The sequence below is a fragment of the Heteronotia binoei genome, chromosome 6 (assembly GCF_032191835.1).
Source record: "Heteronotia binoei isolate CCM8104 ecotype False Entrance Well chromosome 6, APGP_CSIRO_Hbin_v1, whole genome shotgun sequence".
NCBI lineage: Eukaryota > Metazoa > Chordata > Lepidosauria > Squamata > Gekkonidae > Heteronotia > Heteronotia binoei.
In genome coordinates, this window is record NC_083228.1 from 50,186,568 (window position 1) to 50,213,719 (window position 27,152).

A 27,152-nucleotide genomic window follows, 5' to 3' on the forward strand; every position below is an offset into this window, starting at 1 on the left:
CAGCTCCTGTGCAACTGAGCAAGCCTCACAAAGCAGAAGGAAGGAGGAAGGAATGCAGAAGGAAGCAAGAGAGGGGGAGAAGGAAGCAGATGACAGCCAGTTGTTATGGAGAGCCAGTTTGGTGTAGTGGTTAAGTGTGCAGACTCCTATCTGGGAGAACCGGGTTTGATTCTCCACTCCTCCACTTGCAGCTGCTAGCATTGCCTTGGGTCAGCCATAGTTATCACAGAGGTTGTCCTTGAAAGGGCAGCTGCTGTGAGAGCCCTCTCCAGCCCCACCCACCTCACAGGGTGTTTGTTGTGGGGGAGGAAGGTAAAGGAGATTGTGAGCCGCTCTGAGACTCTTCGGAGTGGAGGGTGGGATATAAATCCAATATCTTCTTCTTCTTCTTCTTCTTCTTCTTCTTCTTGGGCCTGATAGGAGCCCTCTGAAGGCCTGGTTCAGCCACCGGGCTGGATGTTTGACACCCCTGATTGACACTTTTTAAAATCATTAATAAAGAATACCATCAATTTGTAGTAATGTTTTGTGCATATTCTATGGACAACATTCACCTTAAGAAACAATACATTTCTCCCACCACTACCATTTCTGGCCCATCTTTATTCCTGCATGACTACTGCAGGATATGAGGCTGAGTCACCCTTACAACTGTGATTCTGTGATAATATTTATAAACTGCATTACAATGCCTTTTGTTCCAAGGCAGTAATTTTCTTTGGTATATACAATGGATATTCAGGATGGTTTATAAATCCCACATCGCAAGATTAGTTTAGCAGAGGGGAAACAGCTTTTCAGGGCCATTTATACCCTACTGTAGTATCATACTGACAGCACAACCTTTCAGTACAGATACAAGGAATAAGTTATTGAGATGTATATCACAACCAGCAAGTTTAGGGGACAGAAGAGATTAGAGAAACAGTCACACACAGGAGTGCACAGTTCAAAAGGAAAGACTATTCTTTGCTGAACTCCCAAGACTGCAGTGGAAATTACAAAATCAATGAATAAATTCAGAGAATTCTATGGTTCCAGCACAAACTGGTGTCCCTGCTTAAGGGTAGCATATGCATTAAAAAGAAGACGGTTACAAATGGGTTTACACTAAGTTAAGGCTTTCAATAGATTTAAAATAAGTGCAAACTGCAATGCCATCACAACATTATAATTGGTAGCAATGTGCTGATGTGCCAAACAGTTCTGGGATATTAAGCCAACACTGAAATCTGAATTTATCCCCACCACAGAAGAAATCAGGATCATCGCCATATGTGGCATCAGGGAGTTTAGCAAATATTTGTGTTTCATATCTAGTGGTTGGAACACGAATGATCTAACAACTTAGCAATATTATAAGAATCCTCTCTCTCTCTCTCTCTCTCTCTCTCTCTCTCTCTCTCTCTCTCTCTGTCCAACCAACTGTTAAACCCATATGTCAAGAACGGGCTATAAATCAAAACTACATTAGTATCTTGTAATACACACTGATTCTATAGATGCATGCAACTACAGTGCATGCACTTTCTTTTTATGCTTTTATGGCATCATGTTATGCCTAACTAGGCCTGGGGAAAAATACCAAGGGAAATAATCAGGAAGGGGGTCCTAAGGACTTTTTAAAAATTAAGCTTTTTGAATTTGAAATTGTAACATATTTACAACAGAGGGTCATGAAATAAACCAACAGGACCTATTTTACAAATAGGAAATCTTCTCTGTATCATTCCAATTTTAGTATCTGTGCTGCTGAAGCAAGCACATAAGCACATAAGAGAAGCCATGTTAGATCAGGCCAATGGCCCATCCAGTCCAACACTCTGTGTCACACAGTGGCAAAAAAAAAAAAAATTATATACACACACACACACACTGTGGCTAATAGCCACTGATGGACCTCTGCTCCATGTTCTTATCTAAACCCCTCTTGAAGGTGGCTATGCTTGTGGCCGCCACCACCTCCTGTGGCAGTGAATTCCACATGTTAATCACCCTTTGGGTGAAGAAGTACTTCCTTTTATCTGTTTTAACCTGTCTGCTCAGCAATTTCATCGAATGCCCACGAGTTCTTGTATTGTGAGAAAAGGAGAAAAGTACTTCTTTCTCTACTTTCTCCATCCCATGCATTATATTTTCTTTATATTACAAATATTTTCTTTATTATAGGATCTTACAATTTTTACATTATCCCTGTCAACAGTACATTGAATTATAATAAATGCTTAAATGTACAATAAAACTATTATTTTGGGGGGAGTTGGGGTGTATATATGTACACACAGAACTCTTTATATTTTCCTGATGAACAATTTAAAGGTAAAGGCATTCCAGTCGTTTCTGACTCCGGGGTGATGTGGCATCATATTTTCATGGCAGACTTTTTATGGGGTGGTTTGCCATTGCCTTCCTCAGTCATCTACACTTTACCCCCAGAAATCTGGGTACTCATTTTACCAAAGTGATGTGCCTTCACCACTCAAAAGTGATGTGCCTTCACCACCACAGGCACATTCGTGTACAAAAAAGACAAACACAGTTGATAAGATATACAGACAAGACAAACAACCGTGTAGCACAACCAATAAATAATGAGTATTCAATATATCATGCAAGCAACATCCATAGCTTCAAAATGAGGTATCAAAGTTTATGTCTCTGTGAGATTTTGGACTTTGATACCTCATTTTGAAGCTATGGCTGTTGATTGCGTGATATATTGAACAGGCACATTGGTGACACGGGGGGAGAGGGTAATGCTCTGTTTTTTGGCAAAACTCTATGGTAAAATTAGCTTCCAACCACAGAGTTATGCCTCAAAACCAGAGTGTCAACCCCGACATCCCCAACGTGCTTCTTCCCTCCCCGCTCCCAGAATGCCCTATAAAGTCCCCCAACCAGGTTGTCGTTCAGACCCAGAACCCTAACGTTACAGCATAAATAATAATTATAATCTGTTTTCAAGCTTCTATTGTTTAAATGTGACTAATTTTGACCACAATTAATGTACAATGTACATTATATATTACTCAATATTTATGTGTTTGCAATGTTATGAAGTTAAACTTTATATCTTATGCCTTATGAACAAATTTATGTCTATATAACACATTTTCTTTTCCTTTACTAAAATTTTGCACTTTCTATTTTTAGCTTTAATTCTTCCCTGCTTCTTGGCAAATCAAAGATATATGCGCTAAGGCAGCATATGGCACAGTAGTTAGCAGAACTCTTTCTTTTTCTAGTAATAGGTATAGTTCCAGTTTTGTCTGTAAAAGTTGAAGTTTATATCTTTACATTTCATAAATATTCTACTTTATATGATAATTAAATAATTTCATATGCTAATTAAACAATAAATGATGCTGTTAATGTTGTTAAATCAGTAAAATGTTTAGGCTTGATAAGAAAGTATTGTATGCATTTCACTTTTTCACAAAAAATAGTTTTAATTTTTAGGAGAAAAGAAGAGGCAGCAAGTTTTCCACACAGATTCAATGTGTCTGGAAATTTTACACCTCTGGGTAAAAAATCAGACCACCACCTCAGGGTAGAAAATCAGACATTAGTAGTCTCTAGAAGAACTGAGACAAGCAAAGACCATGAGCATTCGCTGCTTCCTTCATACCAGAATAAGATCCCAGGACTGGATTGCAATAGTTCATTATTAAAAACCAGTCATTGAGGAAAGAGATGCCTTCTGAGGTGGCTGCATTTCAGTCTATCTACTGATATTTTCTTACATATAACTTGAGCAAAATGCTAGATCATCACCTTTTGGAGGGTTTAATGTAAACTTAAAGTGTTTAATTGTGCTCTCCAAATTTAGAATTACATAGCACTACAAAAAATGTTTCCTTTCGTAAGTTAAAATTTCTAACATACACAGAGATGATTCAGCATCTTTATTACTAAATAAAGACATACAAAATATTTGTCATCAAACTTGAAGCAGCTATTTGTCAAAATATATATCAATCAATCTTGAGGAAAAAATCACTGAGAAAGGAATAAGAAATGTTTGTCCTAAGTCTGTTTTCAGAGCCTGATTTAAACAGGGAATTGTAAGAAAATTATAATGTCTATGTTCACTTAGAATCAAATTTCGTTTTTCCCCCTCATAGCAACAAATACATCTATTTTCAGCTCCCACACTCTCAAAATTCATTACAGACATGCCATATTTCAGAATGTGATCATCATTCACTTATATTCAGTGAAAAAAAGGTTTTATAATGATTTCTTTCCAAGATCACTGGACAGCAGAAACAATTTTCATAACACTGCAAGCTGAAGAACAAACAGGAAACTTTTTACTACAAAACCAACCCATGTTTTAGAATGTGGCAGAAACTCAATTTGAGTCATTTTCAATAACAAAATATTTAAAGTTCATATTCTAAATCAGGGGTCCCCGTGGGCACAATGGTACCTGTTGGCACCTTTCTTGGTACCCACCAAGTGTTTTAGAAAGTTGGTGAGGCTTTTGCCCACCAGAGATTCTGATTGGCCATTGGAGATTTGATTGTCTGCGTATGCATGCAAAGTCACCAAGCTTCCCTTTAGCGTGTGTTGGACTGCACCAGCGCAAAAATTCTCAGAGTCCAGCGCAGGGATTTTTCTCCCAGCACAGCTTCTCCAAGTATTTGGTGGCACCACCCACCTGACAGCCTCTCTCTCCTTCCCCTCTGCCCACCTTCTGAACTGACCTGGTGGCTCGGCTATTCGCCAGCTACCAACCTTAGTGGTCAGCGTCACTGGAGGAAGGGGGGGCCTGGCTGTTGGCTGTGCTGCTTAAAGAGATATCGGAAGAAAGGCAACCGCATGGTCTGACTGGAGCCATCTCCTGAGTCGGGAGATCAAGGAGAAAAAAGAACATGGCAGCGAAGCTCTTAATGGGTCGCACGCTGCCTGCGCTGCCTTCAGGGATGCAGGAGAGGCCTCAGTCCAAGAGGAGGAGGGGGAAAGTAGAGCCCCAGCCCCTTTGCCTGCCTGCCTGCCCGCACAGTTTCCTTCCCCCTCCCAAATGCTCCTCTAAATATAGTACTGGTGCTGAGTAGCCCATGAAGAGCCTTGCAGCCACATGCTTTTTAAAGAAACATGGGGGGGGGGGAGGAAGGAACTGTGCAGTCTGGAGAGAGCATAGTTCCCTTTCCCCCCATGTCCCTTTTAAAAGCGAAGCTCTTCATGGGCTACTCACTGCCAGCGCCACCATGGGGGGGAGGGGGAAGGCTACTCACTACCAGCGCCTCCAGTGGGGAGGGGGAGAGAGGGGGAGGGGGGGAGAGAGGGTTCCAACCAGGCTGCAGGGGGGGAGCTTCACCTTTGTGTGTATCCGTGTTTTGGGTGTAGGGGCTGTATGTGTGTGCGTATGTGTTTTGGGTGTACGGACACTGTGTATGTGTATGTTTGTGTTTTGGGTGTATGTGTGTGTTGTAGGGGCTGCGTGTGGAGGGGAACAGCTCAGTGAAAAAGCCCATCACCCACCTTCATTATACACCCATTCACAAACTCTGCTTTACCTGATTACCTGTGAGTTTGACACCGCATTCTCTTGTTCCGTGGATTCGTCTAAAACCTCTTCATTTTCACCCCCCTCTGGAGTTTCGTCATCATCTTCAAACTGCTCAGCAGGGTCCCGGTGAATACACCACAGCGGGTTGGGTATTCCCAAGTCCATCTCATCTTCAGGGCGGCTGGAAAGCACCGTCCACACATCATGCCGGCTTCCCCATGCAGGCATTATCGTGTTTTCTGTTCTGCCATTTACCTCTGGAGTTGCAGAGTGCTCAGGCATCTCCACAGCCTCATTGGAGACCCAGTAAGTACAGCGCATAGGGACAACGCCGCCAAAGTACATAGTAGATGCAAAAGGGATGTCAAATACCAGCTGCCTGCCAGGAGCGCCAATGTTGTTGAAGCTAGGCCTCCCCAATGGCGGTGGTGTGGTGAATATCTTGGACCTGGCCGGAGTTTCCACGTTCTCAGCAAGAGCCTGCGCACGTGTGTTCAAGCACAAATGGCTTCTTTCCTAAAATAACCTGGTGGGGGTGGGCCCCAGCCCCATTTGCTATTGGCCAAGGGTGACTGGGTGTGTCACACCCAGAGGGGTCACACAGACCTACTCAGGCCTTCTCAGTGGCGGCCCCCAATTTCCAGGGTGGGGTGCCACAGGCGGAAGTTCAATGACGCTGCAGTGGGTGGCGCTGGAGAAGGGGGCAGGGGAGGGAGCTACACATGTGATTTCCGGCCTGCTCAATTAATATGTAGGGTTGCTAGGTCACAGCGGGGTGGACGTAGACGCTGATTGGCCTGGCTACATCACATGGTGTGAGTCAGTAAGGTCATTTCCTGGAGGAGGTGCTTAATTAAATATGCGGGGTAGCTACATCATGGTGGGGCATAGATGGTGATTGGCGGGGGCTAGGTCACATGGGAGTGGGGTCATGACCTGGGTGACGTCATTGGGATTATGACCCTGATGACGCCATTTCCGGTGACGTCAGCGGAAGTGACATCACTGGCCACGCCCCCTTCATTAATTATGCAAGGATTGACACAGCTTCCGGTGATGTCACCGGAAGTGACGTCACTGGCCATGCCCCCTTCATTGAAAATGCATGGGGACTATTTACTACTGGGCTCTGTGTGTGTTGTAGGGGCTGTGTGGAGGGGATATGTGTGTGTTTTGAGTGTAGAGGCTGTGTGTGTTTTGGGTGGAGCTGTGTGTGTAGCGGGTGTGTGTGTGTGTTTTTGGGATGTAGGGGCTGTGTGTGTGTTTGGGGTGTAGGGGATGTGTGTGTTTTGGCGATGAACCTAGGGGATATAGCTTGGCGGTGGGGCTTTCCTCAGTCACTTCTTCAGAAGTCCTCTAATCTTCTCAGAAGTGAGCAGTGACTCACGAAAGCTCATACCCTGCGACAAGTTTTGTTAGTCCTCAGGGTGTTACTGGCTACTTGCTATGAAAGAGGTATTGAACATATGAAGCTGCCTTATACTGAATCAGACCCTGGGTCCATCAAAGTCAGTATTGTCTACTCAGAATGGCAGCGGTTCTCCAGGGTCTCAAGCTGAGGTTTCTCATGCCTACGTGCCTGGACCCTTTTTAGTTGGAGATACCAGGGATTGAACCTGGGACCCTTCTGCTTACCAAGCAGATGCTCTACCACTGAGCCATGGCCCCTCCATCAGGTATTCTGATGATGCTATAATTCTCTAGACCAGGGGTGTCAAACTCTTTTGTTATGAGGGCTGGATCTGACATGAATGAGACCTCGTTGGGTCAGATCATGTTTGGCCGGGCCATGTGTGTTCCTATTTAAGATTAGGTAACAGAAATATAAACTTTATAAAAGACACAGACAAAGACAAATATATTTTAAGAAAACTTAAAAATAAAACATGCTTAAAACATTAGAACTTGTTGGCCTTAAAGGTGCTTTGTTTGTATTTCTGCCAAGGGATCCAGGAAACTGAGTAAAGGAAGCTCTGGCTCTTTCCTTCCTTCCACAGGGGACCAGGAGGGGGAGGAGCCTCAGACAATAGAAGGAAGAGAGGCTTGGTTCAGCAATTCTGCGGTGTGATTGAGGGAGCCTGGCAAAGCAAACTCTCCCTCCCCGCCAAGGGAGGAGCCTCATCCAATGGAGAAAATAGAGATTTTGCTCTGTAGCTCCTGTGCGATTGAGCAAGACTTGCAAAGCAAGCTGTCATGCAGAAGGAAGCAAGAGAAAGGGAGAAGGAAGCAGATGACAGCCAGTTGCTCGAATGCATGATTGGAACCCTCCGGGGGCCTGATTTGGCCCTCAGGCTGCATGTTTGACACCCCTGCTCTAGACCCTTCTGTTTTAAAGCTAGCACCATTCTGGGCTCACAGGAAAAAATGTCTGCTCACAAGACTGCAGACCTTAGAAGGAACATTGATAGTCACTATAATTTGCAGCAACCCTGTGGGACTTTCAAGGCAAGAGACTAACGAAGATTGTTTGCCATTGCCTTCCGCTGGATAGTAACCCTGGAATTATACTAACAAGGGTCGACCCTGCATAGCTTCTGAGATCTAAACAAGATCATGCTAGCCTGGACCAGCCAAATCTGAGCGAGATGTCTGTACAGATTTTTTTTAAACACTGCTTTTACAGCAGTAGCAAGTACAACACAACGATCTTCACTGTTTGACTGAAGGTAATCTACAGCAACCATTTTGTGGCTGGCCCTACCTCCTGCAGCAGCCATTTAATGGCCAATCTCACCATACTGTGTCAGGATTCAAAATGTGCCCACAGCCTCAAAAAAGGTTGGGAACCTCTGCATATAGCTCTTTTAAGAATGTGCCCCACTGTTTGTTTCAGACAGGGTATTTTTGGTAGAAAAAGCCCACCAGGAGCTCATTTGCATATTAGGCCATACCCCCTGACATCACCATTGTTTTATATAGGGCTTCTTTGTAGAAAAATGCAACAGGGACTCATTTGCATATTAGGCCACACCCCCTGACACCAAGCTAGCCGGAACTGCATTCCTGTGCGTTCCTGCTCAAAAAAAAAGCCCTGGTTTTAGATAATTTTTACTTCATCCTTCACTTCTCAAACATCAAAATGGAGTTATAGCCTACAATCCATCAAGCTATCACCAGCACATTCCTCAAATACAAGGGAGTCTCTCTGCAACAGCTCTTCTAGCAGAAAAGTCTCTCGTATTGGAAGACACTGCTGTTTGCTGACTGGTAATATACGTGGTAGTTCATATATAAGGATAATATCTGTCTCATCCATCTGCAGCAAAGAGTTCTCAGAGCAGATTTCAAAAGGAGTGCATAAAATAAAATCACCCAAAAACCCCCAAAATCTACCAATAATTAAACACTAAAAAATCTGGTAGTAGCGCTTAACCTTAAATGTAAGTGGAACTATGGTTTGTAAGTTTGTTTTTTCTGGGTTAAGAAGAGGACTGGGTTAAGAAAATCTTATTGTACTTTATGCAAAATGCTGCACTCCCTCATTCTATCTTGAATAATGCAACCACAATAAACATTCACTAACAAGGAGAAGTAAGTAGCAGCAGTAGCAGCAAGGAAGGTAGAAACCAGTTGCAAAGAGGAACTGGAAAGGAACATGAGCCAGAGACATGAAGCAGAAACAGCTAGGAGAAGGAAGAATAATGAATCAAGGAATAATTTTGTATAAAGTGCATTTACCACAGGCCCAAGCAGCATGCCGGAATATACAGTATTTTTTGCACCATAAGACTCACTTTTCCCCCCCAAAAAAGTGGAGGGAAAAGTGTGTGCGTCTTAAGGAGCGAATACTGCAAAAAATTCACACAAATGCCTCTAAATTCACACAAACGGCTCTAAAAACTAGGTGCGTCTTATGCTCAGGTGCGTCTTATGGAGCGAAAAATACGGTACTTCTGCATAGAAAAGCCTAGACTGCTGCTGTAATGAATTAGGGGAGAGCATAGAAAGAAAGAAACTTTGGAAATAAGTTCATGTAAGGTATACAGCACTGTACCATACAGTGACTCCTAAATCCGACATCCAGTAACCAAATAATCCACATGATAAGTTAAAATTAAATGTTTGATATTTATATCCTGTGTTGCTTTTACTTTGTTAATGGACTGCTATTTTTTTTTTAGTCTTTGCTGTTATTTGTATAAGGAGGAAAGGAGGAGTACCAATATTTTAAAAAAAATATGCCCCACCTTCCACCAGCATTAGAACCCACGGTGGTTTTTCAAAGCTATAACAGAAGTTTCAAACATGAGACATACTACAAGACGCAGGGTGCAAAGTGAGCCAAAGCCCTCCCCAGTCCTCAGATTGCTCTGCTGATGCACATGATCTCTTTAGAGGCTGCAATGACCCAGACTATAGAAAATGAATGATTTTCCTTGTAAAAAGGTCTCCAATTTCACCAATACTATGATATGAAGTAGATCTTAAAAGACTGGGGGAAGTGGCAGCAGAGAATCCTCTTTTGAAATACCCAATCATTAAGCTTTCACAGTCTAGGAAAAACCATTTCACCTTACATTCTAGTCAGCATCAAAATATATTACACAACAATGAGATTCTACAGTGTTGCCATTTGCATGTAAATTAGCGGATTACATTGACTTCTTGTCAGTCTCTTTAGTTCATGCCATTCTAATGAAACAAAAAGAAGGATTTGGACGTATCCTTGTACATGATACAGCAGGAAGCTTATCTGCGTTGACGACGACTATTTGACACTAATTATTACTCTAATGGTCCCACATCAAAAGGCAAGCTAATCCACATTTTCCTTATTTATCATATAAAAAGCAAGGAGCCAGTAAAGTAGTGTCCCATCCTCTTGCATTTAAAACTTCCACCAAAGCAGTCTCACCACAGCCCACAGTGGCCCTTTCCATTTTAAACTGAATTTTTTTACCAATGCGAAATATATAGAGCTTTCAACACAGAGATGCCACTTTCACTTAGATTCAACACCAGTAATATCTAGGCTCCTCTCAAAAACATATACCCCAAAAATCGTGTTGGCCTTAAAGGGGCTGCTGGACACAAATCTAGCTGTCCTACTGCAGACCAACATGGTCGGCTACCCTCTGAAACTATTTCCACTAAAAAGATAATTTCTGGACTCATCCCAAGAGCTACTGTGCCAGTAAGTAAGTGGTTAGAATGAGACACATCTACAGCTGCATTGGGGCAAAACGGCATGATGTGCATGGAATCCATTGAATACATGTGTTATTCCCAGGATGCCGCACTATTAAAATTCCATTAACCCATACTGTTATAACTTGCAACGATCTTGATTGTGAGATGCAGAACTAAGCATTGTCACAAAGAGCAGAATGGAGAGGAGGCCTAACATGTTTAGGACTAAGAACAACTAACTTACACAACATACTAAACACAAAGCCACCTGTGTTACTGTAGTCCCAGGATGGGAAGCAACTTGATGTCTGAAATGTAATGTTCAAAATACCGGAAGTGACGTCACTGGCCATGCTGCCTTCATTAAAATGCATGGGGGGCTATTTACTACTGAGCCCCTACACTCAAAACACATGCACTCATACACAGCCCCTACACATACACAACTCCTAACCTCAAAACACACTGACATCCCCTCCACACGCACACATCAACACAGGATGGTCTTATCTACACCTGAACATCCAGGACAGCATTTGTATAAAGTGAACAAAGTTGTAATTAATATCTATGGAATTTAAAGTAGATTCACTAGTTGGCTTTTTCAGAGCAGGCTTGGAGGCACCCATCCCAGTACTACTGTTTGAAAAACAGGTTAGCTCACTGACAGTGTGCCTTCCATCAACTGCATCTGGTTTGCAAACTCACTCCTTTCATAGACTCAATTGTTCTGGCCATGCTGATCTCAAACAGATTACAGTAATATGCTCTACATGGGGCTGCCCTTGAAGACAACCTAGAAACTGCAGTTGATCCAGCATGTGGCAGTCCAACTACTCTCAGGGATCAGTGGATGGGAGTATTCTATAAAAAACTACACTATCGGCCATTTTGTTTCCAAACAAAGTCCAAAGTGCTGGTTATGACCTATGAAGTCCTTCACAGCTAGGTCCATGTGCCCGAAGGACTATCTCCTTCCATATGTTCCTTTGCACCAACTACAGTTGCAAGGCTCCCACACTTTGAGGGGCATGTCTGGAATCAACCAGACCCCAGGTCTTTTCCATCATGGCTCCCAGTCTATGGAATGGCTTCCCTGAAGACGGCAGCAATACCCCCTAATTGGACAGCTTAAGGATGCTGTGAAGTTTGCCCAAACTTTTGATGAGCTATGAATAGCAGCTATCAGGAGAGAGCAATATTGCTTTTCTGACTTTGCTTTTAATGTGTACTGTTTCAATGATTACTGTAAGTCACCTTTAGCCAAGAGAAAAGGCAGCGTAAAAAAAAGTAAATAAATATATTATGCTTTTTGACCATTGTCCTCTAATTTCATAATTTAATTTCTTTTTTTTATATGTAATATAACACTAAATTGTTCTCAAAGCTTGTAATGATGCTTTACTGTCTATACTGCCGCATGCCTCTATAATGTTCATGATTCTATGTATTGTTCTTATTGCTTTGTATGTATAATCAACAAGAAAGACTATAAATGAAGTAAAAAAAATAAACTACTAAATAGTGAATTGCCACTGTCCAGTGCAGCTATTCCATATTCAGCATAAGTCAACTGTGTACTGTTAACACCTACAATTAGGGTAATGGAACCCTCAACTCTCTTGCCCTTAGACACGATTGGGAACGTTTATCCGCTATTAAGCAGCTAAACTTTCACTGGGTTTTTAAAAATTCTTAGCTCCAAAGTAGCTCATAAAACATGTTAAGACATCAACAAATTATTTCAACAGAGAACTATGGTACAAGCAAGATGCTTGCTGTTTTCTAGGAACAAACAGTCTGAACACAAAAAGCAAGTTGTTATTACTGCCATTTGCCCAAAAGCTACAATGTTTCCTCCTTCATTGAATCACTACATTTTCCAAGGAAAAGTACTATTGCATCCAAATAATTTAGTTGGCATTATCCCAATTCCAAACCATATTTTAAATCATAACCTAGGCTAGTACTTATTTTCCTGCCTGTTCACAGTCACAGGAACAAACTGGAACTGAAATTCCAAACAGCAAGTGAGACTGAACAAGTGTCCCTCAAAACAATTTATATGTTTTGAAGCTGTAAAGATATCTACCAAACTGCATCAACAAGACACTAGAACTCTGCAGAACAGAAACTTGGATACTGACTGTGAGGTCCTGGTGGTTTCTCCTCCTCCTCTAAAGTTAGGAGGGCATCTTGATATGGGTGATTCCCACCAGACTTCTTGCCTCCCAGGTGGGCATCACCCCAGATCAAGGCACATATGGGAAGAGGGAAGGGGAGGAAGGGGAAGGGGAGGAAGGGGAAAGGAAAGGAAAGGAAAGGAAAGGAAAGGAAAGGAAAGGAAAGGAAAGGAAAGGAAAGGAAAGGAAAGGAAAGGAAAGGAAAGGAAAGGAAAGGAAAGGAAAGGAAGGGGAAAGGAAGGGGAAAGGAAAGGAAAGGAAAGGAAAGGAAAGGAAAGGAAAGGAAAGGAAAGGAAAGGAAAGGAAAGGAAAGGAAAGGAAAGGAAAGGAAAGGAAAGGTCCCCTGTGCTTAACACAACATTTTCACTGCAGACTTTTTTTTTTTACGGGGTGGTTTGCCATTGCCTTCCCCAGTCATCTACGCTTTTCCCCCAGCAAACTGGGTACTCAGTTTACCAGCCTCGGAAGGATGGAAGGTTGAGTCAACCTCGAGCCAGCTACCTGAAAACCCAGCTTCCACTGGGAATTGAACTCAGGTTGTGAGCAGAGCTTAGGACTGCAGTACCGCAGCTTTAACACTCTGCGCCATGAGAGTCCCTCAAATATGAGCCCTTGATCAGGAAGGAACAACAAAAACAACAACCAGAACAGGTGAGCCACTGCTAGAAACAAAACAATTGCTAGCCAGAGGAACAGTAAAGTGGGATTAAGGAAGAGCAAGCAAGCATCTTCCCCTACCCCCAACATGGCCTGAGTATGTAGCTTTGATTAGACTCAGAACTCCTGGGGGGGCAAGATGCCCTCCAAACCTCAGAGCAGAAGAAACTCTTGTGGTGAGTGTCCATGGTTCCATTGTCGCTCTGAGGAGGAAAGCATCTTGACGAGAGACTTCCTATGGCAATATCCCAGTGAAGAGTGGAAATTACCTATCATCCATTACATGCTGCAGCACTCTACATCCAAAGGCAGCATCAGCCAAGGAGGAGTTAAGCTTGTAGTGTCTAATAAATGTTGAAATTGAAGACCATGTGGCCACCTTGCATATTTCCTTTACTGACACTTGATGATTAAAGGCTGCATTAGTGGCTGTACTTCTCACAGAGTGTGCTGTGACCCCTGCTGGAGCCGGAATGTTGTTTGCTTTGCAGGCATGGGAGATGCACTGGTGAATAGCATAGCTAATGGCCAATCTGGATGATATCTTCCCTTTATTTGGGGCTTTTAAGGAAATGTAAAGAGAGTTTGTCTTTCTGATGAACTCCATATGTTGGAAATAAATTCTGAGGGCCCTCCAGAGGTCTAATGAGTGCCAATCTTTCTCCTTGGAGTGGCTAGGACACCAGCAGAAGGATGGAAGATGAATTTCTTGACTCCTGTGGAAGGCCGAGTTCACTTTTGGAATAAAGGTAACGTTTGGCCAAAACACCACATTTTCCTTGTGGAAGACACATAGGCCTTTCCTGGCTGACTGGGCTCTCAGTTCCAACAATCTTCTAGTAGAAGTCACCAACCTTGTGAAAGAGGGTCTTCATGTGAAGCCATTTAAGGGAAATCTTTGTTAAGGGTTCAAATGGAGGATTTTGTAAGGGTCAAAAGAACTATGTGCAGTTTCCACGAGGGGAATCTGTGGATCACTGGACGGTTGGTCTGTGTGACTCCTTTGAGGAAGCAAACAATATAAAGATGTCTGGGTAAGGGCATGCCAGCTATTTGTGGTAGGATCATGGCTATAGCTGATGACAAGGGGTGGACATTTTAACTTCTGACAGATGCTCCCAGGTAATAACAGGTGGCCAGGCCAGGGGGATTGATGTGCTTGCACTGGCACCACCTCCCAAAAGCTTTCCAGATAGCAGGGTTAGATCTAGGGGGGCGCAGAGGGGTTGCTTGCCCCAGGCGCCAACGGAGGGGGGTGCCAAATTGGGTATGAAGTCCATTGTATTCTATGGGACTATAATATAGAATGGCCCATAAAGGGGCATCATTTATTAATTCCCCCCCCCCTCAAAAAACATGTAGACCTGGTCCTGCCAGGTAGTAGTAGATGTGACTTATGGAGGCCTTCCTGGAGACCATGATGGTCTCCACAACTTCTGATGTAGCCTAGATGCAGGAACCCATTTCTTTCAAGACCCACATGATCAAATGGAGCCAACTCTAGATCTGGGTGCAAAACCAGGCCCTACTGCAATATGTTCAGGCTCAACTGGGATCTTCTAAGACTCCAATAAGGATGGGAACGGTGGCCTGGTGGTTAATCTGAAGCCATAAAGATCACTTCCATCTTTTCCTGGTGTATCTTCTGTAGAGTTTTTGGAATCACCAGGAAAAGCAGGAAGGAATACAGAAGGCCCTTAGTCATGGAGAGGTTAGTGCATCCCCTCCTGATGGATGATGACAGTATCTGAAGAAGAAACTTGGTACCTGATGATTGGATGCTGAGGCAAATAGATCTACCTTCAGAGTCCCAAATCTGGTTGCAATTTGTAGGAACAGCTCCCATTTGATTGACCATTCATTTTTGTTGACAGTCTGTCTCTTCAGCAAGTCTGCCTAGATGTTCAGGAACCCTCTGTTGAGATAGAGTGAATATGCTTCTCTTCCCAAGAATGGATGAAGTGGGCTTCTGTGTGTATGGTGGATGACCTCGAAACCCCTTCCCTGTTGATGTGGGTTTTGGTTGAAATATTGTCTGTCCTGATAAACACATGCCAGCCCCTGACACCCAACTGGAAGCAGGAGCATGCTTTTCAGAAGGCTGAATTCTAACATATTGATGTTCCTCATCTTTTCTTTTGACATCCCAATGCTTTGGGCAGGGTAGTCAAGTAGCGATGCTCCCCAACTTGATAGAATCACGTTCATAAAGAGTTGCATTATTTGATCCAGGAGGCAGTTTGGCCCATCTCAGTTTGCTAGTATCAATCCACTAGACTATGCTCAAAGACAGCAATAGGCTCAGGGTTTTGGTGCTTCTTTGCAGAATCTCAAGTTGATATGACCATTTGTTTGGCTAAGCTTGATATCCTGAAGGTCTTATTTTCTGGGATGAACAACATGTTCTTGTGCATGTCTATGATAAAGCCAAGGAGTTGTAGCCTCTGTGATGAGTCAAGGCTGCCCTTCTCCTTGTTCAGAACAAAGAAACAGCTTGCAGCTGCAGGAATGGCCTTGGGTCAGCCATAACTCTTGTAGTTGTCCTTGAAAGGGCAACTGCTATAAGAGCTCTCTCAGCCCCACCTACCTCACAGGGTGTCTGTTGTGGGGGGAGAAGGTAAAGGAGATTGTGACCGCTCTGAGACTCTGAGATTCAGAGTATACGGCGGGATATAAATACAATATCTTCTTAAGAAAGCTATGGGTTTCCAAGAGCTGAATGGTTCTGAAGGTGTCCTAGGACACTCATTCCTAAACTGAAGAGATCAGGATGTCATCCAAATAAAGTTGTACTTCCTGTTGATAGATCAGAGCCACCAGTGCAATGAAGACCTTAGAAAAAACCAGAGGAGCCAATGCCAGGCCAAAGGGGCAAGCCCTGAACTTGAATGCTAGCCATTGTAGGCAAACTGGAGAAACCTGCGATGTCCTGGAAATATGGGAATGTGCAAACAGGCTTCTGTGAGGTCAATGGAGATCATGAAGGCCTTTGGAGAGTAAAGCTTCCATGATAGATTATAGTGTCTCCACACTGAAATGTTTCTGGACCACATATCTGTTCACATACCTCGGATTAAGAATGGCTCTCCAATTTCTCTTAGGCATTATGTAAAATATGGAGTAAACACTCCTGAGTGATGCTTGTAGGAAGAGACTGGCTCTACTGCCTGTGCCTTCAGAAGGTGGTTGATGATGGCAGCAGTCTTTAGGCATTTTTCCTTTCAGGTAGATCTGAGGAACTGAAGGACAGTCTGGAGAAAGTTGAGAAACTCTATGGCATAGCCAGACTCAGTGGTTTGCAGAACCAAAAGCAGCTGTGAAAAGAAGGTGTAAAGAGAAAGAGGGACAGGCTGGAGAGGTTAGGAAACTGTCCCCTAGGTTTGAAATCATTCTAGGGGAAAGGCAGACAAAAAAGAGCTAAGACCAAGCAGCTCTGCTCTCCCTAATGAGACAAAATGGGCTGCGGTGATCCCCAACCAGGAAACAGGGAGTTGAAGAGTTTATTCCTGCACCCCTGAGCAACTAACAGGAATCACCCATATCAAGAGGCCATCCTCCTCAGAGCAATAAGAGTCTTTTACATATATATTCAAGGTCCATCATCAAATTCCCTACCACTTTCAGAAACTCTTTAGAGCAGAGGCGTCGAATTCATTTGTTATGAGGGCCAGATCTGACATAAATGTGACCTTGTTGGGCCGGGCCATGCGTGTCATAAAATGTAATGCCAAGTAGTGGATACATAAACTTTATAAAGGACACACACAAACACAATTAGAATTTTTTTAAAAAAAACTTAAAACATGCTTAAAAGATTAGCACTCTTGCAATATTTTGTTTACTTAACACTTTTTGATAACGGACACCTCTTGCTCTGAATTATTGCATCAAAATCTACAGACAGTGCCTGTTCTGTAGCCATCTTGAGTAGACTGTTCAGTGATGTATCTGTAAGTTGCAAACCTACTTTTGATTTATTGACATACATTACAGAAATCTCATGATCAATGCTTTGAACCTAAGACCCAGGGGAAAACATGAAATGGCTGGGCACTGCAAACTTTTGTACATAAGTTGCTTCATGTGCCAGTCAGCCAAACAGAGGCTTTCCTCTGTAGCTACTGTGCGTCTAAGCAAACCTGGAAAAGCAAGCTGTGGTGCAGAAAGAAGCAAGAGAAAGAGAAGGAGGCAAATGACAGTGAATTGCTCACGGGTCTGATCCAGCCCTCAGGCCCCACATTTGACACCCCTGCTTTCCCATTTCTGATCAGTTCAGACAACATGAATGAACTGGATTTTATCTGCAACAGACACAGGACTGCTTAAAAGAGCATTATAAGCAGGTCTACCCAGAAGTCAACCCCCCTGTGTTCAGTAGAGATTACTCCTAGGAAACTGTTCTTAACATTACTGCCTAGATGTCAGCTCACATTCCCTTCCTACTTCCATCAGCCAATATGCCAAGATTAAACATAGAAATCTTTTCGCTAACTCCAAATGTTACCATCTAAATTATCAAAGCAATGATCCCCTCCATAACTGGATTCTTAACCATTATTAAATAGGAATTAAGTATCTTAGTTGTCACGATATACTGGAATTAAGTGAAGTCTTGCCACATACAACACACCAGGAGGAAGTACATAGTTTGTCTTTAAATTACAGGTTGTTACTCCACTCTGCATTTTTTTAGTTAATTTGTGAATGTCCCCAACTACTTAAAATCCAGTTCCAAAACAACATATATAGTAACACTTGGATTTTTCCATTCATCAAGAAGGATCACAAATGGTTTGCCATGGGGAGGAGGGGAAAACAGATTGAATTTGTACTTATGTGAACTAGCACAGATATTGCTCATAATGGGGGGGAGGAATATTCTAGTAAAGCTTCTCTATAGCCAAGCCATAAAAAGTGATATCTCTACCTAAAATAAGCCATCAGACTTCTGACCTTCATAAAAGACTAAATTTGATTAGCTAAATCCCAGAATACACAGGACTAGAAAATACCCAAAATCAAGTGCAACAAATGAAACCCCTATAATTAGGATCCATAAAAGGTCTGCAATCAAGAAGATAAAACAGTGGGGGGAAAACTGTCCAGTTAAGGAAGGCAAATTCAAGCCAGGGACAAGAAAATGTTCCTGTTTGGTTTACAGGACCATTTTAACTACACAGCACGCTCTTTTCCATTGGCTTACAAACTAAGAGCCATCGGTATACTTTACAAAACTATTTTTCTTGAACTACACAGTAGTGTGTATCCAGTCTTTTGCACAAAACTGCAGTCTGAACAGTGGTATATCATTCTTTATGTAACTCCTGCATATAATTATTTCTTATCCTACAACCAGGAAGATACAGAACAGCAGAAAATAAAATATATTGATAATAATATTAGGGCCCAGAGGAAATGCGGGCCCTGCGGGACATCCGCAGGGCCTGCAAAACCACTCTGTTCCAAATGGCTTTCACCAGCTGATACTACTAAATTGCCAACTAAACTTACTGATGGAATAGCACTAAATGTATTAATGTTTTTAGAATTTTATGGATTTAATTAACTGTTTTTAAATGTTATTTATTATACAATGTATGTATCGAATTTTATGCTGTTAGCCACCCTGAGCCGCTTGGTCGGGGAGGGCAGGATACAAATAAAATGTATCTATCTATCTATCTATCAACATTCAATTCACAAATCAGCAACAAGGTAGAAAGCCTAAGTCAGGCATGTCAAACATGTGGCCCACAGGCCGGATCAGGCCCGAAGAGGGCTCCAATCAGGTCCTCCAGCAACTGGCTGTCATCTGATTCATTTTCCTTGACTGCTTTTTTCGGTCGCCATTTTGTGTTTCTCCCTCTGACAGGCCAGAGCAGCAAAGCAGCCTTTCCCTATCCCGCCTCCCTTTTCCCAAAGGGAGGAGGAGGGAGGAGCAGCCTCAGCCAATGAGGGAACTTGGCTCTATAGCTCTGCTGGGTGATTAATTTTGCCAGGCTTAATTAATCACCCTGCAGAGCTACTGGGACAAGCCTCTCTTTCTTCTAATAAATTTCCTGCCCTGGGGAAGGAAAGAAAGAGCCAGAGCTTCCTTTGCCCAGTCCCCACCATCAGGAGAGCTACAAAAAGTGCTTTTAAGACTAGCAACGTTTTAGTGAAGGTATGAGTGTTTTGCCTTGCTACAGAGAGAGAGAGAGAGAGTTTTGTTGGGCTTGTAACTGAGTTCCCCTCCTCTTTTTCACTGTACTCATGCCCTCCAGTCTTTCTCAATAGGGAAGTATGTGAACTATTTAGAAGAGAAATATCAGCATTAGGCTGAGAGTGTGTTCCACCCCAGGTTTACCCAGCGAATTTTCCTTATTTTTTTCTTTCACATTTTCCTTTGATTTTGAATTTAGATTTTCCCAGATAGTAGGCTGACACTGACCACTGTACATGGCTGTCTCTCTGTTCAGTAGTTGGATTTTTGGGGAGGAGTTGTAGTCATTTTTCTGGAGAAAATTATAGTTTTGTAGACAAGCACATAGCCCTCAGTCTGTGCCATGGTGCCTTCACATGTTCTTGACTAGTACTTGAAGCAACTTCTGTACAAAAACTCACAATGCCCAGCTGCTTCATATTCCTCTGGGTCTTAGGCTCAAAGCATTGACCATGAGATGTCTGTAATGAATGTCAATGAATCAAAAGTAGGTTTGCAACTTACAGATGTGCACAGCTGAACAGCACATATTCAAGACTGGTACAGCACGGACATTGTCTGCAGTTTTTGATGCAATAATTTATGGCAAAAGGTGACATTTATCAGAGACTGTAAAACAAAATATTGCAAGCCGGCTAATATTTTAAGTATGTTTTATTTTAAGCAAAAAAAAATCTTTAATTGTGTGTCTGTGCCCTTTATATAGTTTACATGTCCACTACCTGGCATTTCATTTTATGATGCACATGGCTTGGCCCGACAAGGTCTCATTTATGTCAAATCTGGCCCTCATAACAAATGAGCTCAACACCCCTGGCCTAAATGTTATTATAGTCATGCTGAATGAAGCTGCTTTTCTGCTAGGGACCCTCTCTAACTCCTGTGGTACCACTGCTGAAACTGACAGCCTCCCATGGCTTTAAAAAAAAAAAAAAGACAACAGGAGATTGTTCCTAGATCTCCGAAACCAGATAAGTACTAATATTCCCCTATTGCAGCTGAAACACAAACACTGTGAGAACAGCAATGACCCAAGTCTTCCTAGTAAGTACATATGCTAAAGCAAGATTGGAATGGAAGGCTTCCTGGCTAACAGCTCCAGCTGACAGCTACTACATTCCACATATCATAATGACCAATACTAGATAAAGGTTACAATTAAAACCAATTTCTCTTTTACCAAAAAGCCTACAGCACCTGAGAGAACAGGCATAAAAGAAATTTAGCACCAGGGACAGCATGGTACATAAAATTTGTTCCTGGATGGGTAAAGATTTTAGTTTAGGAATACTTCAAGACTATGAGAAACCCATGCTGCTGGGAAGGATGTATCTGTACGCATGTTCTTTTGACAACACAACTCCTTCCCCTCCCCCTTTGCCTATTACACTTTGTCTATTCAGTATGGCACATAACCAGCCACAGATATCATCTTTCCTTCCCTTCAACAAAAACAGAATTCGAAAATATAATTTCGTTTCTGCTTCTGTGCTAATAAAAATCCTAATATTGCAAACAACAGTGACAGAAAGATATCTTTTATTTGGAGGAAAGGGGAGGAAAAAACAATTTGCAACCATCACCCAATCTGAATTAAATCTGCAACATTTAGTTAATCTATTAAAATTCTCTAGCTCAATTAATCAGGCTCAACTATTTTAATCAGGAAGGGTTTTTTTCCCATTCTAAAAGTTACTTTTGATGTAAAATATCAGCCCATGGGTGGCAGGCACCTTGCTGAAGAACAGTCTTGTGGCAGACTTGAAAACGAATTACTTTATCTTGACATAAACTTTTGCAAGCCAGAGCCACAGTAACAAATTTGCCTTTTAGGTTCTACAAGTCTCTGCTTTTGCTTTAATAGACCAACACAGCTACTAATCTGGAATGCTTTTTAAACTCATTCCACTTTCTTCTCCTCCTCTTCTAAATGCCCTTTCTAAGATGCTACCTGTTGTAATGCACACATGCATCCTACAATGTTATTTTCTTTAGAATTTTTTTCCCAAATTCACACAGATTTAAATTGATTAAAATCCATACAACTAGTCAGACAAGATTTCTTTAACAGAATGACAAGTCTGCAGCTAAACCACCCACACATAACACTAAGATATTGCTTGGGCAACATCGTTCCAAATGGGTTTAGAGAAGGAAAAAGTGGCCACAGGATATAGAAATCCTCCAGTCTTTGTAGGACAGTTGCGTCCTGCACATCCAACTTATGAAGTTTTCAAGGTAAGAGACCTTCAGAGGTGCACAGGGACCCTGGAATTCCTAAGTGGTCTTCCACCAAAATACTAACCGGGACCTATTCTGCTTAGCTTCCTAGATCTAAGGAGAACAGGCTAAGCTAGGCCATCTAAGTCTGGGCTACAGGATGCAAAATGCTTTCTTTTTAAAGGGAACACGACATCTAAGTCAACAGAACGGCTGTACAGGAGAGAGAAAGATGCAAGTCTAAGATCTAAGTCAACAGAACGGCTGTACAGGAGAGAGAAAGATGCCAGTCTAAGACCTGAAAGCCCTAATAATATCACGACTCACGTCCAGGGGCCGGGCCCAGAAATGAAGGAGAACAGGAAGGCGTAAAACTGGCAGCGGGCCTCAGAGCTCCAGATGGGATGGGGGCGGGAAACGAAGGCATGGGCAGCGCGAGGAGACAGCCCAAGGGGCAGGAAAACACGAGCGTCTCCTTCAAGAGGAAATGCGCCTTCCAACATGAACTGGAGCGAAACAACAGCAGCTCCCCACCCTTCTGTCTCGCGGGCCTTTTCTTGAATCCGCTTTGCAATCCTCCTCCTGCTAAATGACCACAGCTGCAGAGTCTGGGGTTTGTTCCTTAGTAGACAGACTTTGCCTGTCTTAGTTTCCCCACAGGGCAGCCAAAGGAGACAATGAACCCAACGCGAGCTGATTTCCTGAGGAGGAGGAGGTTGGGCAGAGAACAGAACAGTAACTAGGAGGCGCTTTGGCCGAGGCTTAAAGGGGACATTAAAACCAGGGAAGTTAGCAGACTTGGAAGTTCACAGCAAAGCGCAACAAGCGGGATCCCGAGGAAGCCAACAGAGAAGAAACAGAGAGGAGGAAGGTTCGCTCACCCACGCCGTATTTCTCTTCCCGCTTGGTGGGCACCCAGCGCGTCATGGCGTAGGGGGAGGCAGTGCCTGCCAGGCGACGCCGGCGACAGCCAAACTAGGGATGCGCGCAGCTCCGAGCCTTAAGAAGCCGCCATTTTCCAGCCTTAGTAGCAGCCGCTACGGGACAAGAAGGAGGAAAAAGTTTGCAGTCAACGGAGAAGTCATGTGTTGCAGGCGGAGCTAGGGGCATAAAGGTCCTCCCAGTCACTCGATGCCTGATAGGAAGCGCGGAGAGTGGGAGTCGAGGTTCGGCAGGCACGGAGGGAACAGCGGAAAGTTGGTTTGGAAGCTCGCGCTTCTGCCGGCCAAGTCCGGAGTGGCAGCACGCGCTACGGGCTGAGGAGAGATGCAAGCTTCTCACTCACACAGTGACTCCAGGGCCTAGAGAGGAGGTATGAACTGCCAAGGGAGGCCTGCGTTTCCCAAAACTGGGCCCATGCTGTCTGTCCTAGGAGGACAAGTAGGCGCCAGAGATTTATTTATTTTTTTAAGGAATTAGATAGTACGCTTCCCACGCTCTTTCTGCTTGGGTCTTGTCCCCTGCTTCTGGTGATATTGGTGGGGAAGGAAGCAAATTGCCTTATACCAGCCCTTCATGCTCAGTCCTCACCCTTTCCAGCGGGAGGACACTGACTGGGTGAAGGTCGGACGTAGACAATTTTAAATGAATCCTCATGAATTCATATGATTTAACATTGAAGCAAAATAAGATGACGTCATATTGTCTTAATTAATAGGCAGCACCACAAAAATCATGCAAACACCATTTCATGGTGCTGCAGTGGTGCAAAAACTTAGATCCAATGCATGCCTCGTGATTTTTTGCATTGGGGCACCCGGCATTCACCATCCAATCCTGATCATATCTACAGCCACAGATTACACCAGAAAAATCATGGATCCACTGTTCCGTGCCTTTCCATGGTGCAGAAACAGTTTTAAAGCATGGCTCCTCAAGATTTTTATATTTGGTCACCCCACATCCACTATCCAATCACATATCATGTCCATGGCCACAGATTGTACCACTTGTAAGGCGGAGATGTTCCGCCAGGCTTTCAAGTAAGGGCAGTGATGGTTGCCAAGCTGGCACAATCCCAACCCTTTGGGCTAACCCCTCCCCACCATGATGGAACAACAGAACTGAAAAAAAAAATCCATTGGGGTGCCCATAAGATGTAATATTTTATTTGGAATGTTTTAATGTTTTTAAGCCAATGTATTTTGCTGTTGTACATTGCCAAGAGCCTGGTTTTGGCCAAGATGGGGCAATTCGTTAACTCAGATAAATAAAAATAACAGATTAATTGCTTTGAGATGCTGCCGTAGCACAAAAATGTGGTTCCAAAGCACAGATACTCATGGATCCCTCAGGATTTTTACATTTGGTGACCCCAAACTCACTTATCAAATCGTGTATAATGCATCACAAAATCACTGATCTACTGTTTGTGATGCTGCTACAGTGCAAAAACATTCCAAAGCACAGATCCTTGTGTATTCTCAGGATTTTTATATTCAGTTACATCAAAGTCACCATCAAATCACTTATCACACATATAGCCACAGATTGCACTACAGAAATTACAGATCTACTGCTGTGTGGTACTGCCGTGGCATAAAACATGAATGATCCTCAGATCCTCAGGTATGTTCCTCACTTTTAATGAGGTCCAACAAAACTCAATAACATCACATCCATGGCCACTAAAAACCATGGTTTCTTCATTAAAGCTTTTTAAAAATTAATTAATTATTGGAAAGTTTAATAAAAATGTAAACTTGGTGTACAGTAGCAGTGTACAAAACAAACTCTTATGTTGGGGATTGTTAGGAAAGAAATTGAAAATAAAATGGTCAGTATTGTGATGCCTCTGTGTAGTTCTGTTGTATAGTCCTTTTCGGAATACTGTGTACACTTTTGGGTCTTAGAAGGATATGACATAGCTGGAAGAAAGTGCAGAAGAGAGTATACTCTTTCTAGCTGGGATGGTTGTTCTTTTCCATGGAGTTTGCATCTTAGGGACGGATGCCCAGTGAGACAGAAAAGGGACAAATGCATGTACAGACAGATTGGCCAAGTGCATGTACAGACAGATTGGCCAAATCTGACCTGGTGACAGATGTCACAGCCTTCTGTGCCTGTAGCCATTAGTACATCCTCAAGCAGTAAATTCCACTGGTTACTCATTGAGTAAAGAAATACTTCTTTTTGTCCACATTGAATCTACTGCTTATGAGTTCTAGTATTGTGGGAGAGAAGAGGAAAGCTTTCTCTATCACTTTGCTTATGAACTTCACCCTGCTCTGTCCTGTTTACCAGAGCAGGGCTGGCTGAAGTGGGCTAAGTATCATCCTGTATGGGGCTGGCCCAACTGAGGTAAGCCAAATCCTTTGTGGGGATTTTTAGAGAATTTGATTGGTTTATTGATATCTTTTGATTGGAATTTGTTGTTATTGTGTTTTTGTTTATAGTCATGAGCTTCTTTTAGAGGCAGCATACACATTTTCTAAATGAATAGATTCTGCTGTTCTCTTTGCAATTTGTACAAATGGTAGTCATCAGCCTTTCTTGGCAAATAAACCACGTATCATTGCAAAATAATATAGTAGAGGGATAGAGGAGAAGAAAAGAATGCTTTCTTTTGCATGAGCTGGAGCAACAAAGAAAATACCCTTGATGGAGTGCTTCACAACTAGAAATGCATAACTTTCTGGGAAGTTCTGCTTTTTATAGTTCTAGATAGAATTTCCCTTGTTCTTAGGGTTCTTAGCAGGAGTGGCCAAACTGTGGCTCGGGAGCCACATGTGCCTCTTTCGCACATATTGTGTGGCCTTTAAAACCACCAGTGCCCCATCTGCAAGTTTGGAGAAGGCATTTATCTCTTTAAATCGCTTTGCCAAGTCAGCCAGCAACTTGGAGAATGCATTTAACATTAAAGTTGCTTTCTTTTTTCCTCCCTCCTCCATCTTCCTTCCTTCCAACATCCTATGTTCATGTCTTGCAGCTCTCAGACTTCTGATGTTTATTCTATGTGGCTCTTATGCTAAACAAGTTTGGCCACTCCTGGTTCTTAGTATTTGTCAGATGTAGCTCTCCAGCCAGAGATATAACATGTTGAAGCCATAAGGAGAAAAAGTTGGCTTTCCAGAGATATTCTAATTCAGTAATTCTTATTTTCTAATCAAATCTAAAATTTGTTTACTGCCTCGACAACTTAAAATGCCTTATTTGTAATTCAGCATATAAAATAGTACTATTTGGCATATTAATTTTAAAAGATATAAATGCTTTATTGTCTACGGAATTTATCACTATAACTAAGAGAGAGAGAGAGCGGCAAAGCTACCCTTATATATCTTAAGTTTTTGCCATTTGAGACATAAGTAAGTTGAATAAAGAGAACAAAAATTCTCACTAGGAAAATGTTTAAGATGTATGAAAATAAACCAGAAGTAGTGTCAAGGGATAAGCAGAAATGCAGGAAGTATGGGGTGAAATGTAATTTTGTAAAATTCAAGCACAACCAAGATCAATCCATTATGCTCAGTGCTTTTGTTGCAGTGCTTTTGTTGCTGCTGTTTTAAAAAAGGAAGTGCCAGTACTCAATATACTGTTGTGGCAATTTCTACTTATTCCCCCCTTTCTCTGAGGATCCTTGCTAGGCTGTTCCCAAAGGTCCCCTCATTCTCTGGCTGAGTTGGGCAGGCTGGCATACAAGAATCAGTGCTTGGGAGAACCCTGAAAAAAGGTGCCAGTGCTCAGTACCAGTGAGTACAGTCACAAAAAGAGCTCTCATTTTGCTAAGCTATTTAACATCTGTGGGTGGGATTTTCATTATACTATTCCTGTTGCTTTCCTTTTTCTTGGCTTCCCAATTCACACTTCCATGGCACTATCATACAACTCATATACTTCAGGTCACAGTAATATATCTGCAAAAGAACAGATGGAGATGCACATGATTTCCACCTAACCTCTTTGAATTCAAAAGCCATTGTAATACACTGAATCACTGTACTCATAGGCATTTTTGCCTTGGGATTGGATGATCAGAGTCTTTCATACTCAGTCCTCATGGTTCATCATCTATTATATTTAAGTGATTTCAATCCTAAAGTGACTATTTGTAGATGAGGATGAGAACTTTGATCTAAAGCGTGTCTTTCCTTTTTTTTTCTTCCTTGAGTTTTTGAAAAAATAACAAACAAATGTTTAAATCACTAGATGAAAAGGACTAAGTTTCTGTTCCTAATACAGTGGTATGTTTTTCTTAGAAATCTTCATGTATTTAAGAGATTTATTTAGGAAGGATCTGCATTTA

At 42.5% G+C, this 27,152-nt stretch overlaps 1 protein-coding gene across 2 annotated transcripts in view; it reads right to left on the reverse strand.

Moving 5' to 3' along the window:
• DOCK1 (dedicator of cytokinesis 1) overlaps positions 1 to 22,957 on the reverse strand; it is a 550,707-nt gene extending 527,750 nt beyond the window's left edge. For both annotated transcript variants that reach the window (XM_060241424.1, XM_060241423.1), the window contains exon 1: positions 22,789 to 22,957. In XM_060241424.1, coding sequence (XP_060097407.1) covers positions 22,789 to 22,834 — 46 coding nt within the window. In that variant the 5' untranslated portion in view covers positions 22,835 to 22,957. The remainder of the gene's footprint in view (positions 1 to 22,788) is intronic.
• Between the last annotated feature and the right edge of the window lie 4,195 nt (positions 22,958 to 27,152).